Source organism: Ictalurus furcatus, chromosome 2 (genome assembly GCF_023375685.1).
Source record: "Ictalurus furcatus strain D&B chromosome 2, Billie_1.0, whole genome shotgun sequence".
In the NCBI taxonomy this organism is placed as follows: Eukaryota; Metazoa; Chordata; class Actinopteri; order Siluriformes; family Ictaluridae; genus Ictalurus; species Ictalurus furcatus.
In genome coordinates this window covers 21012347-21031450 of record NC_071256.1, presented here as the reverse complement: position 1 = coordinate 21031450, position 19104 = coordinate 21012347, and the positions used below count along the sequence as shown (strand labels likewise).

General features: G+C 41.5%; 1 protein-coding gene across 3 annotated transcripts in view; it reads left to right on the top strand.

Annotated features, from left to right (window-relative positions):
* The window catches only part of srl (sarcalumenin), a 36925-nt gene extending 19516 nt beyond the window's left edge, over positions 1–17409 (top strand). For all 3 annotated transcript variants that reach the window (XM_053652855.1, XM_053652865.1, XM_053652845.1), the window contains 3 exons: positions 12424–12540; positions 12824–13057; positions 14046–17409. In XM_053652855.1, coding sequence (XP_053508830.1) covers positions 12424–12540; positions 12824–13057; positions 14046–14857 — 1163 coding nt within the window. In that variant the 3' untranslated portion in view covers positions 14858–17409. The remainder of the gene's footprint in view (positions 1–12423; positions 12541–12823; positions 13058–14045) is intronic.
* Positions 17410–19104: the final 1695 nt, after the last annotated feature.

The window sequence follows — 19104 nt, the reverse complement described above, 5'->3', positions numbered from 1 at the left end:
TAATTGATGCTGATTTGAAGAAAAATTGTCATTTGAGTAGTTTAAGTAGGAATTTATGAATGTAGGAATGTAAAACTTCTTGATGAAGGATATGGGAGTTATGCCCTCTATGGGTTAATTTGATGGTTGTGTTTTTCAAGTAATACATATTCAATAAACTATATACTAAAAATATGCAAACTAATAAATAGAATACATAAACAATCATTAAAAACGTTGCTGTACTGGCATACTATCAAGTAAATTTTAATGCTCTTTCCTATACACTAACCTGCAGAACAAGTTTACATGCACTCTGAAGGGCTCAGTGTACTTCTGAGGTTGATGGTAACTAGCTAACTGACTAGCTAGCTAACATTAGTCTATAGTATAGTCTATAGTATAATGCTCTGGGTTAAGCTGTCTCTGGCCATAGTTCTTTTGGGCATGAAGACATAGTATGTATCTGAGTTGTCATATGGCATATATTTGAAATTTGTGCCTATTTGAACCAGAGAGTTCTGATTGAATTGCTGTTAATTATTAATACAAGATTGTTAGGGCAACTCATAGCAGCTCAGTATCATATTTCTTTTTTCATTTTTAACAAAAATCCTATGCTAATTGACTGTTTAGTTGACTGACTTGTATTAAAACTTATTTAATAAAATGGTAATCTATTAAATTAATATTTAATTAGTGATGTATTATTCATTTAATAATGCACTCATTTATTAAATATTTTTTACTTATTTCTTAGTAGAAAAGTACAACCTTAGTATGCTTTTAGCGCCACTGGAGTAGAGAAAAGAGGCTTATCTTTTCATGTTCCTTGTAGGGGCTTTTATAGAGTTTGATTACTTCTGGGGCACAGCTCCTGCAAGAATTTTACAAAAGTACTTTAAAATATCTATGGGAGCTGGGGCATGTGCACTCTGTTCAAAAGAAGAAATTATTCTTATTATTAGGGCCCAAGCCCTGAAAGGACAAATGTCCTATTGTTTTCCTTAGGATTCTTCTTCTTCTTCTTTTTCGTTTTCTTCTTCTTCTTCTTATTCAAGGTTTTGGGGGCTTTTGTGGCCCTTAATATGCTCAAAAACCTTTGAAAGCCCATTAGGGGCAGGCCAAAGTTGGTACACGGGCGTGACAGGGGGGCTCTACAGTGCCCCCTTGAACACAATCTGAAATCTTAGATACATACTAGCACATATATATACGAAATTCGGTGCACATACAGATCTTGGGCTGAACAACATCTGTGCTGTATGTCGTTAGCTCTGCACAACCAGAAGTCAGCTATTTAGGGTTGTTTGAAAAATGCATGCTTTGGAATTTGATATACTCTTCCTAGGGAATTCAACCAATTGCCACCAAACTCGGTCAGCAGGAAGTCAAGACATTGAAGATGCTAAATTACAAGCGGATTTTTGATTTCTCGAACGGTTTGGCCGTGGCATTGAAACAAATTTATGGCAAGAAAAGGGAAACAGGATGTGTGTTATAACTTTTGCATTGACTGGATGAAACTTCAGCTGTTTGTTCGTTGAAGGAGGCTGATCACATTAATGCAACTCTGGCATCCTTCCGTCTTCAGGAGACGATGGTGTAGCATCCATTTCGGGTGAATTTATTTGCACCTTCTCGAGTGGCTGTACAAGCCAACCAGTGAGTGGCAGTCCCAGTTGCAATTGCCGCAGACAAATTGAGTCGCATGCTGTAGCTGAAATTGCCGCACCTTCCTCCTGTCTCTCTTGTCAGCAAGGTGCTTAAACCTGTCCTTCTCCGCTTTCTGAGTGCCCCGTCTAACGGCAAAACACCAGGCCATACGGTCTTCAGCGCTGGATTCCCACGAACCAGGGTTGATGCCGCATAATCTCATGTCCTTCTTGCAGACATCTTTGAACCGCAGTCGGGGGTGTCCAGTTAGCCATGAACCCTCAGCCAGCTCACCATACAGAAGATCTTTTGGAATGCGACCTGGACCCATTCTTCTAACGTGCCCAAGCCAACAGAGACGCTTTTCACAGAGGATGGCAAACATGCTGCTCATGTTGGCGCGTTCCAGAACTTCTGTATCGGGTACCCTGTCCTGCCACTGTACATGGAGGATGCATCGCAGGCACCTCAGGTAAAAGCTGTTGAGCTTCCTCTCATGCCTAGCGTAGGTTGTCCAAGTCTCACTATCATAGAAGAGTGTACTTAAAACACAGGCCAGATAGACACGCAGCTTGGTTTTCACAGTAATGTTGGAGTTTTGCCACACCCTGTGATTTAGTCTGGCCATGACTCCTGCAGGCTTGGCAATCCTATGATTTACCTCTGCATCGATGGAGAGTGAACAGGATATAGTCGATCCGAGGTAGGTGAAGCTCTCCACAACCTCGAGGTTGTATCCATCTATGGCAATGCTGGGAGGATGATCTGTGCCCTGAGCCATGACGTTGGTCTTCTTGAGGCTAATGGTCAGCCCAAACTCCTTGCAGGCATGGGAGAGGCGACTGACAAGCTGCTGCAAACCTTCCTCCGTATGTGAGATCAGGGCTGCGGTTGTCGGCAAAAAGCATCACACGCAGGAGTAACTCAACGACTTTGGTCTTAGCACGAAGGCGGGAGATGTTGAAGAGCTTGCCGTCAGACCTGGTGTGTATATAGACTCCCTCGCTGCAGTCTCTGAAGGCATATTGGCCTGGCATGGAGAAGAAGATACCAAAAAGTGTGGGCGCAAGGACACAACCTTGTTTCACTCTGCTGCTAACTGGAAAAGCGTCAGACCTTGCACCATTGAAGCAGACTGTGCTGTGCATGTCCTCATGGAATGCGGTGATGACTGCCAGAAGTTGTGGTGGACATCTGATCTTTTTTAGTTTGAAAAGTCTGCTCCGGCTAACCAGGTCAAACACCTTGGTCAAATCAATGAAGGCGATAAAGAGGGGCATCTGCTGCTCTTGACATTTCTCCTGAAGCTGGCGTAGTGAGAATATCATGTCTACAGTTGACCGGCCAGCTCGGAAGCCACACTGAGACTCTGAGTAGACTCGAGAGGCTAGGATCTGCAGACGTGTCAGGACAACCTGGCAAACACCTTTCCGACGACGCTCAGTAGGCAGATGCCCCGATAGTTGTTGTAATCGCTGCGGTCCCCTTTGTTTTTATATATCGTGACGATGTTTGCATCTCGCATGTCATGTGGGATATATCCCTGTTCCAAACACAAGCATAGAAGTTTGTGCAGGGGCTGGAGTAGTGCAGGTTTCCCGCTTTCAAGATTTCTGACGGGATGACGTCGCTCCCTGGAGCATTACCACAGGCGAGGCGGTCTATGGCTGTTCTGAGCTCTTCCATGTTTGGCATTGTGTCTAGCTCCTCCATGGCTGGTAGGTCTGGGATGACATCCAGGGCAGTCTTTGTAACAACGTTCTGGGCTGCGTACAACTCGAGGTAATGCTCAACCCAGCACTGCAGTTGCTTCCCCTGATCCGTGATGACTTCTCCTGTCTTGGACTTGAGTGGGGCAGTCTTGACGATAGAGGGTCCAGTTGCCTTCTTGATGCCTTCGTACATCGCTCTTGCATCCCCGGTATCGGCAGCTTTCAGCCAGTAGATGTTTGCACAGTGGCGGGCAGTCTGCTGGACATTTCTTCTAGCAACCCTGAGGGCTTCCAATGTACTGGGGTTAGGTGCAGCCTTGAAAGCCAGAAGAGCTTTCCTCTTCGCATTGGTTATAGGCTCCATATCCTCCCAGTGGACTTTGTACCAGTCGGCACTTTTCTGTTCCTTCTTACCGTAAGCGTTAATCGTTGAGTTATACACAGCTGCATGGATGTGCGTCCATTTGGAGTCAACAGTACCGTCAGGTGACTTCTCAGCGAGGGCTTCCTGCAGCTTACTGACGTACCGCTCAGATTTTTCTGGATTGTTTATACAGCAGGTGTTGATGCGAGGGCGAGCTTTCTTCTTGGAATGTTGCAGTTTCTTTGGCAATACACGCACCTGGCTAGCTACCAGGGAGTAATCGGTGTTGCAATCTGCACTGTGATAGCTGCGAGTGAGGAGAACGCTTGCAAGGTCCACACGCCTGGTGATGACTAAATCTAACTGGTACCAATGGCGGGAGCATGGGTGCCTCCAATACACCTTGTGAATCTCCTTACACTTGAAGAAGGTGTTTGTGATGCAGAGGCCGTGGAAGCAGCACAATTCTAGCCGTCACTGACCAATCTCGTTGATCTTTCCACATCCGTGAGAACCAAGGCAGGTGGGCCAGACCTCATGATCAGCTACCACCCTAGCATTAAAGTCCCCAAGCAGATAAAGGCTTTCAGTACTGGGTATCATGGAAATCACTACATGTAAGGCCTCGTAGAACTGGTCCTTTTCATCTGGAGTTGAGCATAGTGTCGGGGCGTATGCGCTGATGATGTTGGCTGGGCCCGAGTCTGTAGACAAACAGAGCCACAAACGGTGGCTCGATGAAGGGGACAAACGAGTTTTTCACAGCGAATCCAACACCATGCTGACGTGATTCGTGCGAGGGCTTCCCTTGCCAAAAGAACATGTAACTAGCTTCTCTTATAGTGCTGCTGTCAGCCAGTCGAGTTTCCTGAAGGCAGGCCATGTCGATGTTGAGTCTTGAGAGTTCCTTGTCAATGACGGCAGTCTGGCGTGCGTCGTCGATATGCTGCAGATCAGCAGTGAAACCAGGACACATGGTCCTGACAGCTTGCGAAGCGAAGAGCCGGAGTCTTCTTGTTTTTTCCCTGCTTGCCTGGTGCAGAATTTATGACCTACTTGTCGAGATGATTCTCTAAGCTCCACGCACCCAAGTGAAGGCTTGATTTTGGTTTGTTTAAAAAAAAAATGCATGCTCTGGATTTTGAAATACTCATCCTAGGGGATTTATGTGACAGGCACCAAACACGGCCAACATCATGCCAAGACATTGAAGATGCTATATTGTGAACGGATTTTTTATATATTGAACGGTGTTGACATGGCGAGGTGATAAACTTATGCCATAAAAATGAGATATAGGAAGAGATAAGATAACATTTATTGATCCCACACTGAGGAAATTCCCTTGTTACAGCAGCTCAATTACACAAAAAACAGATAGGAAAGAATACACATTAAATTGGAATAGAATTAAAATAAAGTATCTAAAAATATATATACAATAGGAATAGAAAAATAAGAATTAGAGTAGTAAAACAAATAATAATAATGGTAATATGTACACTATGGACACTTCAATGTATGTACAGATGAATACAAATTTGAATATATACAACAAATAATAATAATGTGTGGGTTGATAATGCAAAAAAAACAGCTAGCAGTGCTACATTATGTTGTTGTTGCATTAAAGAGCCTGACTGCTGTAGGGATGAAGGACCTGCAGTAGCGCTCTTTCTTGCACTGAGGGTGCAGCAGTCTGCTGCTGAAGGAGCTGCTCAGGGACCCCAGTATCTCATACAGGGTGTGAGAGGAATTGCTCATGATAGACGCCATCTTAGCTAACATCCTCCTCTCCCCCACCACCTCTATGCTGTCCAGAGGGTAGACCAGGACAGAGCTAGCCCTCTTAACCAGTTTGTTGAGACGTTTCCTGTCCCTCTCTGTGCTCCCAACTCCCCAGGAAACTACTGCAGATAAGCTAGCAGATGCTACCACAGTGTCATAGAAAGTTTTAAGCAGGGTCCTGTACACACCAAAAGACCTCAGTCTCCTCAGCAGGTGGAGATGACTTTGGCCCTTTTTGTACAGAACATCTGTGTTTGTGGACCAGTCCAGTTTATTGTTGAGGTGAACACCCAGGAATTTATATGTCTCCACCCTCTCAATGTCAATACCCTGGATGCTCACCAGCATAGACCGGGTTGGCCTCCTACGGAGGTCGACTACCATCTCCTTTGTCTTGCTAGCGTTGAGGCAGAGGTGGTTTAATTCACACCAGTTGACAAAGTCAGCGATGACCTTCCGGAATTCCTGATCGTTCTCCTCTGATACTCGTCCAACAATGACCGTATCATCAGAGAACTTCTGCATGTGGAAGCTGTTAGTGTTATGCCTGAAGTCCGCTGTGTACAGGGTGAAGAGAAATGGAGCAAGCACTGTACCCTGCGGTGCTCCCATGGTGCTGACAACCACATCAGACATACAGTCCTGGAGCCTCACATACTGTGGTCTGTCAGTGAGACAGTTGGTGATCCATGCAGCCAGGTGGCGGTCAACTCCAGCTCCCAAAAGCTTCCCCCTAAGTAGTGATGGCTGAATTGTGTTGAAAGCACTGGAAAAATAAAAAAAAACATGATCCTCACAATGCTCCCAGTATTCTCAAGATGTAGAAGTGATTTATGCATCAAATAAATAATGGCGTCCTTAACCTCCATGCCTGGTCGGTAAGCAAACTGTAGGGGGTCTAGCTCTGAGCTCACTAGGGTCCGCAGCTGTCGCAGTACAATCCTCTCCATGGACTTCATCAGGTGTGAAGTTAAGGCTACCGGTCTGAAGTGGTTTGGCTCACTCAGATGCGCAATTTTGGGTACTGGAACCACACAGGAAGTCTTCCACAGTACTGGAACTCGCGCTAGTCTCAGGCTCAGATTAAAGATGTGCAGGATGACCTCACTGAGCTTATCTGCATAGTCTTTAAGCAGTCTGGAGCTGATTCCATCCGGGCCTGGGGCCTTTCTTGCCTTGATCTTCTATAGTTCCTTCTTCACCTGATTGAGTGTCAGAGAGAGACTGCAGGGGGGAGTTATTGGCGATCCCTGATGAGTGGTGTGGGGGAGGGGTGTGAAACCTCCTCAAGTGAGGGATGGTGAGCAGTGGAAAGGTGTGAGCTGTTTAATGCTGATATCTCAGAAGCTCTGAGGTGTGAGTTGGACGTTGCCGATATTCCTGGAGCCCTGGGGGTGGAGGAGGGGGTGCCTAATGGCCCAAGAGGGAAATGTTGAGTCGCTGACAGGTCTGCGGTCTGGTTGGAGGGGGGAGGAGGTGGAGCTGAATCGAATCTATTAAAAAACAGATTTAATTAATTTGCCCTGTCACGGTCGCCGGATACAAGGCCCCTCCCATTGTCTTTGTTCTGACCTGAAATTTTTTGGATAAAAGCGCTATATAAGTGCAGACCATTTGAAATTGTTTTCAGTCCCTCCTTCATGTTGTTCTGTTGAACGTGCTCCTCCAACTTTTTTCTGTAGCTGTCTTTTCCTTTCCTTATCTCCCTTCTGAGCTGTTTTTGAACCCTCATCAGCTTTGTCCCCCAATCCGAACAGTCTCTTTTTCTCCTTTAACAGAGCTTTGAGCTCTGGAGTCACCCAGGGTTTGTTGTTGGAAAAACACAGAACCTTCTTCTTAGGCGCGGTGTTCTCCACACAGAAATTAATGTAGTCCGTTACACAGTGAGTGAGACTGTCAATGTCCTCTCCGTGCAAACTACAGAGCATTTCCCTGTCTGTAGACTCAGTGCCTCACTGGTCTCCTCAGACCATTTTCTCACATACCTTGTGATTGGAGGTTGTTTATTCACCAAAGGTATGTAGACAGACAGCAGATGGACCAGGTTGCGATCTGAGCGGCCAAGCGGGGGAAGGGGTGAAGAACTGCGTGCATCTTTTGTGTTTGCATACAGCAGATCCAACGTGTTATTGCCCCTAGTGTGGCATTTAACATACTGTGTGAAGGTGGGGAGAGTTGAGGACAGGGACGCATGATTAAAGTCCCCGGAGATGAGAAGGAGGGACTGTGGGTGCGATGTCTGCAGCTGTGACACAACAGTTTGAAGCTGGCTAACTGCTAGCTACTCAATATCCTTAGTGCACCGCTGCTTTTTAATCCTGATATGCCCAGGTTTACACCATCTCTCATTCACAAACATTGCTATTCCCTCACCTTTCCTCTTGCCGCTCTCCTTTGCTATCTGTCCGCTCTCACAAGTTGAAATCCGTCCAGTGTAACCAGTGAATCCGTACTGAGATCGTTCAACCACGTCTCCGTGAAGCACATGATGCTACACTCCCGGTACTTCCTCTGCAGCCTGGTTAGCGCCGTTAGCTCTTCCATCTTATTGGAGCGAGATCTCACATTCCCCATAATAACGGACGGAATGAATGGTTTGTACCGTTTTTTTCTCTCCCAGCGTTTAAGTCCAGCTCTACTTCCCCTTCTCCTTCTCCTAATTTCCTCGGGGATCACCGGTCTTTCTGTAGGAAGTATCCTGGTATTGCTCAGTGCTAACAGCTGCTCCCTAGTGTAAAGAATAGAGCCGTGGCCGAAAGGGTCTCCCAGTGCGGAGTGGTACAGTCCAACAAACAAAAAAATAAATATTGCTAACCTCCACAATTGTGTATCCGTAACTGCAAACGCAACACTGAGGATTAGTATAAAAAAATACATGAAGAAAGCACAAAAAACAAGGGAAATATACTAAACTTAGCCGAAAAATAGCAGAGCTGCTGCAACAGGCTGCCATATCTTTGAAAAAGCTCAGATCTTTGGTTTGCATGGTTTAGTTTGGTATTGGGGACTGAACACTTGGACGTGACTAATGTGGGGCACGGTCACAGTGCCACCGTCCTGAAGATATCTACATGTCAATTCAGTTATAGTCATAGTGCCACCTACTGGCAACAGCCATTTCCAGGCATCATACTTTAACAAACTCCTCCTAGAGATTTCATCCAATCAACATCATATTTGGTCAGTCTAATCTAAAGGCCTTGTTGATGCTAAATTGCAAAGCTTTTGAGTTTTCACTGCACGGTGTGACCATGGCAGTCTGACAAATTTCAATGTTTCACCATGAAACAGGAAGTTGTTATAACTCAAACATACAATGTCCAGTCTGCTCCAAACTTCACAAGTTTCATAACAGTCCCGCCCTGAAGACATCTACATACCAAAATTCAGTTATAGTCACAGTGCTACCTACTGCCAACAAGAAATTACATGTTTTACATCGTGATACACTCCTAACAACATATAAGTGCTAAAAAAAAATGGAATGGCGTTCCCCTGGCAGAGCAGAGCCAATGTGCTCACGGTTGCGAGGGCCCATTCATCGTTGCTTGCAGCTTGAATTATTATTATGTTTTTGGTCATCCCTAATCAAACACATCTGAAAAATCAAACTAAAGTCTGCAGGATTACTTAAAAATTAGAGGCAGGTGTGTTTGAATAGCATTGTCATGAGCAAACTAACTAACTAGCCCCCTAAATTAACAAATCACTTCAAAAAGCTTTCACTGATGATTACTAAATCACATCATTTGTTGCAGAATGCCAAATTAGAAGAGATAAGCAAGAATTCATTGGCAGTTAACAAGCTAAAGTTATTGATCAAATCTGTGCCAAGTTAGTTAAATCTGGAAAATGGGATGTCCTCATTCAACTAATACAAATTCACATAATACTTATTAACACAGCCATAAACGCTATCTTGGTAGTTACCGCTCCACAGATACAATGTCGTATTAAGAATTATTGTCTGACTGCAAGTCGGAGGTTTCCACAGGGAAAAGTGAAGGGAGGAGAAGCACAGCCTTCATGTTTTAAACAATTCAAATGATGTAAATGATAACATTCAATGAATAGGAAAACCTATTTTGAGATGTATCTACTGTAATCTACCTCATCAGACAATGGTTTATCAGGAAAATTTTATTGGGGCACAGCTGGGGGGTGCCCTTGGTTCATTGTAGTAAGCCGAGGCATATCTACAGGGCAGACAAGGCAGGCAATTGCCTGGGCCCCCACATACTGAGAGGGCCCTGAGGGCTGATCATTTAAATAATCAGAAATTTTCATCTTAATATAATGTGCAGCAACATATCAGCAACTCCCTTAAAGGGGACCCCTTTGTGGAACGCTATCACATTTGAGGACTCGTTTATGCTCTTGTGTCACCCCTTTACACTCAAGTAGTATGAGCTTTAATTCCTGAAAATGAATCTGAAAAACTAACCTTGCAGCCAGAAGCGCAAGGGAAAATAAGAGGAGGTGGAAAAGAGGAAACAGGACAGTTGAAAGTGATGGAGATAATGACGAATAAATAAAGGATAATTAAAGACAAACAAATCCACACCTATATGTCCAGTTTCTGTTTTATTTCACCTTATTATATGAATTAGCTGAATTATTGGTAATAGTATTTTATTGGTAATAGCATTTTATTCAGGCAGCAGACGGGGGGTAGCAACTGTAGGGTAGCTCCTTTCTTTATTCTTTTCTCTACATTCTTATGGTTGTTTTCAATAAAGAAATTTAGTCTTTAAAACGCGCATCTACTGCGATTCCTTCACGGAAGTAAAGGGTCACAACAATATCTCTGGATAATATGTATACATAATAACAACTTTTATTTTATTTTTAAAAAAGAGCATTTATAACAGCATTTATTTTGCTTGGCGCCCCCACATTTAGTTAGGCCACCAAGTTAGCCTCTGGTAGTAAGGGGCTATATATGTATAGGTAGCCAGTTCTCTGAGGCTTGAAAGGGTGGATCTGAATACTTAAGAAGAAATGAATACCACCAAGGTGCACCACTGCACACCACAACCACTGCGTCTTTTCATCAAGTGACCCTGATCCCGTTCTAATTTCCAACATTTCTAATTGTAATATTAGTATTTATATATTATTTTATATTTACTGTGCTGCATTGAGAGTTGTGAGAAATGAATATCAGACAGATGGGGTGGGGTTTGCATGTTCTCCCTGTGCTTTGGGGGTTTCTTCCGAGCACTCCGGTTTCCTCAGCAAGTCCAAAGGCTGAGTGGCATTTCCAAATTGTCTATAGTGTATGAATTGCCATGTGATTGTGAACTGCTATGGGTTTTTGTGCCGAGTTCTCTGGGATAGGCTCCAGGCTCCCCTACGTAGGATAAGCGGTATAGAAAATAGATGGATGGATGGAATTAGGAACTCCACCTAGCCCTACTTAAAGTGAGCTGGAAACACTCCTGTACTGAGAGCTCCACACAAGAAAAATCTTGCAACCTCAGCGGCATGAAATGCATGTATCTGATAGGACTGCCCAGAAAATCAACTTTGGCTGGTTGAGCGGTGTTCCAAGAGTGCTCATATTTAATATAACTGCACATTATACTACATTACTATGGGACATTTCACTGTATCACTCTGCTCATCTGTGTTTGCCACATAAAATTCCACTTCCAAGTTTGAAATTATTCCTACTGTAGTGTTAGTGACATCATCATTGGACATGGCAAATGATAACTTTTCAGGAATATAACTTTTGACTTAAAATATATAAAAATAAATAAAAATATAATAATGCTCATGAAAATGAAATGGAAGGAAGGATACCAATTTCACTGGAAGCACCTTTAACAGGAGTGTACAAGTTAATGTGAGCTAGCCAACCAGCTAGCCGGTATGCTATAAAGTGAGTGTGGCTTCTTCAGGATCTATTTCTGCTAGCGGAGCAAAAATAATGAGAACATTTAGCGATACTGTGTCTGAAAGGTCACTCCATATTAATTTCTTGTTTATAGAACTGTTTCATAAAAGCAACATTGCACTCGCAATCATGCGGTTATACTGCATAGTTGTGATTATTTATGGCAAATCACAGCCATGCTGATATTCAGTATAACCACACTTTTGCTTGAGCGATATTGCTTAATTGAATGGAATTGAATTGAAGTGAATTGAATTTAACTGAACTGAACTAAGTTTAAAACAAGGGACTTTCCCCCACATAATACAGACTTACAGTAACTCTAAACATGGCCATCAACTTAGTTTTAGAGATAAATACCCTAAGTATTTCTTAATTGATTAATTAGTAGATGTATAATTTTGTTTTTGTGCAGTAGTATTTTATGATAAAAAAAAGGGAATTAATGACAAAAAAAACTATACAATGTATTGCTGGATTTTTCAATATTAAAACAAAGTCTAACTATAGCTTGTAAGAGAAAAAAGGCTTATGTTGTCTGTCTTGCCATAATGATGCTTTGCTAATGTAGTGTGTTTGGAGTGTTGTATTACTGGCTAGAGATTAATTCCATCTAAGCCTAGCAGTTGAATGTAGCAGAGGATATACAAAATGTTTACTGCTGTTTCTCTACTTTTGATGAATACCACTGCTAATACACTGAGGCAAGCACTGCATGAGGGTCTGTGTGTTATTTGTGGCCCTGTGCATATTGCCTGATTTGTCTGCATATGAGTTGCCATATCTTTCATTGTGGAGTTTAGGTGTCAATAAGGAGTCAATAAAATCCTATATACTATATAACTACAGTATGCCCTCTGACAGTATATTTTTAAAAGAATGACTAGTTAATGACCTTTTAAAATATTTAATTTTGTATGCTGAGCACAACATGAGTGAATTTAATTGAAGAGGTCCAGAGGTACATAGAGCTCTAGTCTTTAATTTTTTCTTTTTTTAAATCTACCTCTGTCTCACTGCAGATGGAGAGATAACTTCCAAACCCATGGTCCTGTTCCTTGGCCCCTGGAGTGTGGGGAAATCCTCTATGATAAACTATTTGTTGGGGCTTCAAGATACTCCTTATCAGTTATACACAGGTAGGTTCCTATCATCCTACATAACCCTTAGGTTACATGATGGTTACACAATAATCCTTCCTATTGAAAACCTGAGGACTGTCTTCATATTCCACAGTGGTGGGGACTAGTACTTGAGCTAATTTATTATAGAGGTAAAAGAACCCTGTAGCTAGGGACATTATTTGTGACAGTCTAGGAACCAAGCTAGTATCACATGGGCAATCCAGACAAAGCCCCTGCTTATCTCTCACTACATTCCATATGTTTTTTTGTTTGTTTGTTTGTTTGTTTGTTTTTACAGGCGCTGAGCCCACTACCTCTGAGTTCACTGTGATCATGCATGGTGACAAAGTCCGGTCTGTAGAGGGCATTGTAATGGCTGCTGATAGCTCTCGCTCCTTCTCTCCCCTGGAGAAATTTGGCCAGAATTTTCTGGAGAAGCTGATTGGTATTGAGATGCCTCACAAGCTCCTGGAGCGTGTCACATTTGTGGATACACCAGGAATCATTGAGAACCGCAAACAGCAGGAGAGAGGTAAAATCATAAGGAGTAGTCACAACCGTTTTATGATGAAGCAACAGGCAATCAAAGCATGTTATACATGAGGTACATAGTTCCCAAATGACATGATATGATTACAGTGGATCATATATTTGGTATAATTATTTTCTTAAACATATTTCATAGTTATAAAAGAAAAAAAAAACAGCAAAAGTATGGTGGCATGGTGGAGTAGCTCCAGGGTACAGGGTTCAATCCTGTGCTCAGGTGATCGTCTGTGTGGAGTTTTGCATGGTCTCCCCATGTCGATATTGCTTTAGTTCAGTTTTCTCCAACTTCCTGAAAACATGCCAGAAGGTGGATTGGATAAGATAAATTCCCCTGTTTCCACCTCATGTTTCCACCTCATGTCAAGTGTTCCTGGGGTATGCTCCACAACTCTGACAAGTATAAATAAGTTACTGAAAGTGAGTGAGGAACAAAGGTAAATAAAAACTTTTTTAAAGGAAGGAAAGTGGAACCCGATGTCTTGTGGAGTTTTATGACTTAAATACCAAAAGCAGCCTTATAAATTTGTACATATAACAAGCCAATATTAGATCTTCAGAAACACAAGGAAATAATCTTGTTTGTGATAGTGTAGCATCTGTAATATGTTTATGTAAATGTTTTTAAGCATTGTAAGCATTTTAGCTGATACATACTGTAAATGGTAAATGGTCTGCACTTATATAACGCCTTTTAACCTTAGCGGTTCTACAAAGCACTTTACACTTTTTCTCATTCACCCATTCACACATACGCTCACACACCAATGCAAGGTTTCTTTATGTCTTGCGGTGTAAGGATGTAACTAATAATTTCAATATCTCAGTTGAAAAATCAGTCCCCTTAGTGACATTATCCCATGGTGATCAAAAATTTTGACTGGTACGATTAAATAGACCATTCAGGACCAGCTGTATTCTATAGAATTATATTTACATATAATTTTAACATTTTCACACAACCTTTTCCACAGGGTATCCCTTTAATGACGTGTGCCAGTGGTTCATTGACCGTGCTGACCTAATCTTTGTGGTATTTGACCCCACTAAGTTGGATGTTGGCCTTGAGCTAGAGATGCTCTTCAGGCAACTGAAAGGTCGAGAGTCACAGATACGCATCATACTCAACAAGGCTGACAGCCTGGCCACTCAGGATCTCATGCGTGTGTATGGTGCTTTGTTCTGGAGCCTTGCACCCCTTATCAATGTGACTGAGCCCCCACGTGTGTACGTCAGCTCCTTCTGGCCCTATGACTATGCCCCTGACACCAGCGTTGAGCTCTTCAAGCGCGAGGAAATTTCTCTCCTGGAAGACTTAAACCAGGTGATTGAGAATCGCCTAGAGAATAAGATTGCCTTCATTCGTCAACATGGCATCCGTGTACGCATCCATGCCCTGTTGGTGGATCGCTATGTGCAAACATTCAAGGAGAAAATGAGCTTCTTCAGTGATCCTGAATTGGTGTTCAAGGAAATTGTGGATGACCCAGATAAGTTCTATATCTTCAAGTCTATCTTGGCCAAGACCAACGTCAGCAAGTTCGACCTGCCCAACCGTGATGCATACCGCGACTTCTTCGGCATCAACCCAGTAAATAGTTTCAAGCAGCTCTCTGCCCAGTGCTCCTATATAGGTGGCTGCCTACTGGATAAGATTGAAAGGGCCATTACCAATGATTTGCCAGGACTCCTGAGCAGCATCCACTCCAATAAGAACCCTACCCTGTCCTCCTGTGAGGCCACTGGCTGTGGAGAGAAGCCCAAGAATCGCTACCGACGAAACTGAGAGAGGAAAAATGGGAAACATTGGTAGAGCAAGAGCAAGGGAAACAAATCCTACTCCTCCCACAGGTCCGTCTCAGAAGTTGAGGAGATCAGTTGAGGAGATGTCATCAGTTATTTTTTAGCACATTTTTTTTTAATTGGGGAAAAGGGCCAGGCATGGTGATATTTTGATAAAACCTTCTGTTTTGGGCACTAAATTATTGAACTGTTATAAGTTTGAAATGGAAAATTTAGAAATAGGGGAAAAATAATAGCTGATATACAAAACAATGAGTCCGATACATTCAGTATAAGCTGCATTCACTGAATAAGATTGAAAAAAATCATAATCTTGTTGGCAGGTTTGTATGAAATCTAGAAGGTTGTGGTTTTGTAAACAAATTGTCTATAAAAAGAACATGAGCACATCAGCTCATGGTAACAACATTCTGTTTTTTCATACAGTAGGTGTTGATTTTATTTGTAGACTTGTGACTAGACTGGTATCTTTCTCATGTCATATTCTATTTAGGGAAAATCACTGTGCTGCATGTTTAGTCACAGAAGACTTTAAAGGGGCACATATTCATACATTTTTACTTAATTTCTTGAAGCACATTTTCATAGTAAAATATATCTGCTTATAATACTATTTCCACATGAATGGAACGTGTCTTCTGGAATAGTCACTTGAATGTCATATTAGTAGGCTTTTTGTTTTCTATACATTTCAGGCATTTTTGGAGAGAAACCTCTTTTTTAAATGCTTAATTGGCTTTAGAGTATTATGTGCCCGTGTGTTTTAACTGTGCAGGTGATGTTTATTGGGAAGTGAATAAAAAATTCAGTACCATGTGAATTTCCAAGTGGAAAACGAAATAAAAGTGTTTGTGATTGTAAAACTGCCTGTTTATTTGGCATACCCAGAGACAAAGTGTTTATACCAAAGTCTCACCTGTTCTTCAGTGGATAACTTCAGTTGTATACTTTAAGTTTAAAGCAAAAACAACAACAACTTCAACAACAAAAACTCTACTGCAATCATAACAGACCCAGATAATCATAATGAACATCCTTTCAACACACTTTGTACTGTTTGACTTTATAGCATACAGTTATAGAAGAGTATCAGCTTAGAACTGATACTATCTGGTGTCACCCAGAAGAGGATTGGTTCCTTTATAGGGTTCCTATTAGGGTTCTTTCTCATGTCATCTCAGGGAGTTTTTTCCCCCTTGCCACTGTCACCTCTGGCTTACTCAATATGGATCTAAAGCTATATCTGGATTCCTGTAAAGCTGTTTTTAAAAATTCTATTATTAAAAAGGAGTATATATGAATTAAGTATAAATAAATCTAATTTAATTTAATTGAAATTGAAATTGAATTGGATTGAATTAAATGGAATTAAGTTAATTGAATTGAATCAAATTAACTGAAATTGCTCTTAGTAGCTTGGTTCAATCTAATCCAAACCCTGCATGTATATTATATATTACTGTTAGTCCTGTACTCTTACTGTTAGTCTTGCCCTCAAGCAGGCAGGAATAAGATGCACTGAAGTGAGTAGTGGGTCTTGCTATGCTATGTGATATGCTCTGTAACTCTTTTCTCTGTACATGGAATACAAACATAATGTTGTTGTTTTTTTCAGACAATAATTTTGTAATTAAAGTGAGTTTTTTCACAGAAATTATGTTTAAGAACATAATTTCTTGTCTTTGAGAAATGTACAACCCCAATTCTCAGAAAGTTGGGACAGTATGGAAAATGTTAATAAAATCAAAGAGGAGTGATTTATAAATGTACTTTGACTTGTATTTTAACAAAAAATGTATCAAGACAAGGTATTTGATGTTTTACCTAATCAACTGCATAGTTTTTTGAAGACAAATGTTTATTTTGAAATTGATGCATGCAAGACGTTCCAAAAAAGTTGGGACAGGAGCAATCTAATAATAGTATATAAGGACCCTGCCAAAAAACGCCTAGTCCTTCAAGAGCAAGTATGGGTCGAGGCTCGCCAATCTGCCAACAGATGCTTCAGCAAATAATCCAACACTTTGAGAACAACATTATCCAAAGACAAATCGGTAGGATTTTTTTTGGACATTTCACCTTCTACAGTGCACAATATAATTAAAAGATTCAAGGAATCTGGTAAAATCTTGGTGCATAATGGGCAAGGCCAAAAACCACTTGTAGGGAAAATGAGCTGTTTGGGTTAAATTGTTGCATTCTCCACCATTATTTGTAACGAAAATTAGTTGTTTAGATTGAGCTACCTGTATTCTTCACCAAATATTCAGGAGAGACTAGAAGATCAGCTTGAAAGGGGAAATTTGGCTAATTTAGTTTTGATCAACTATTCATCCAGTGATAAGTTTAACTTAGCGTATTCATTAATTATGCCTTAGATATTACTTTCGTGGCCACCGGCAATAATAATATAATAAAATACAGTGAAACATTATTTGAGAGCATGTAGCAAGATCGACAATTCAAGGAAATAGACATTTGTAAACAATGAGACATGTGTGTTTAAAAACAGACAAGATTTTATTGAATTATTCTATGACACAGAAACTAATCTAACACATAAACACACACACACACACACATATGTAAACAGAGTTGAAAATGGTTGAACAGAGTGAATGAAGTTCCGAGTTTATTACACATTGTTATATTGTTGATGTTATTTCACCATGACCTGAATGAACCGTCAACTTATGAGATTTATTTTCGCTTTAGAAGAGCTTTAAACTTAATATTATATGCACCAGTCTTAGCTAGATTCTGGGCTATTGCTTGCCTGTTGAAGGGGTTTAATTGTTTAATTGTTGTGGTTAACTGGTGTCGAAGGAATTCCCATGATGGTTATTAGTCAGTGATCTGGCCGGCATTGAGTGGCATCTCAGAAGACCAACCAGAATGATGAATGAGACGGCGTCTAGTATAAGGGATGTTCAGAGAGCTAGTGGCGGGAGATTTGAAAGCTGCTGGGCTCTAGGTTGGGTCTTGGAGCAGATGTTGATTGAAGGCCCTCACCACCACCTCTGATGAGATGAGTTCTGAGTTGAATTGAATGAGCCAAGAGAGGAAGAGAGCAAGAGCGAACAGCAGAGTTGGATTTAATGCTTTCAGGCTAGTCCGGCCTTCTAAGGGTTCCAACCAACCAGAGATTGTCTTAGGGCGGGGTGTAAGCCATATGCTCCACCCATGATGTTAATGTGGTCCACACTTCTCATGATGTGTGGATTAAACTTCCAAAAATATTAAAATAACATACAACATTCTAAGTGAATTTCCTACTTTCATTCTTCAGGAAATCATTCAACAAACACACACATACCACATAAGACATATATTAACTGTTGTTAAGCCCCTACTAATATAAAAACACAATAATCATACTAATACTACTATACTAATACATGCTAAATAATGGAACAATTAGAGGCAACTGAATGGTTATAAGCATGAAGAAAATGGAAGAAAACATGGTATAAAATAGGTGATTGAAGTGATTTTAAAGATGTATTAATTTTCACAGTCATGGCTTATGTGGAGTGTTCTGATTGTGGAATGTGCTGATTCAACAAAGAGACCCCCCCCCCCCCCCCCGCTTTACTCTGTGAGGGTTAACACAGGTCATGATGAATTGGCCTTGGTCTGGCCATCTGTTCTTGGTGAGTCCAGGATAGGGCTTGCTTGTGGAATTCTAGGGGGGTTGATTTATGCTTTTAATGCAACATTCGGCCATGTGGCCACTCTGACAAAAACTGCTAGTGTTTACTAATGGTGTGTTTGTCCGTCCACCCCAGACTTGTTGACACCAGTCCAGACAGGTCTTTGAATTATGGTTTGAATGGTCGAGTGCTGAATAAGTGGAATGCCTTAACTTTCCTTGTTATTATCTCTACTGCCAGGTTCGAGCCTATACACTTCTGAATGCACATGATCTCTGATCCCTCAGGCGTCACTGTCTTAAAAACTGTCATGAGTCTGTAATGGATATCCTGACATGGGCTCGGAAATACTTTGTTAAACCTTTGTCAGTCAACACCATTCACCGCTGCATCAACAGATGCAAGTCAAGGCTTTACTATGCAAAGCAGAAGGCAAACATCAAGAATGTCCAGAAGCGCTGCCGACTTCTCTGGTCTCATCTGAAATGGACAGTAGCACAGTGGAATCGTGATTTTTGGTCCAACGAGTCAACATTTCAAATTTTTTTTTTGGACAAAACAGCCGTCATGTTTAAAC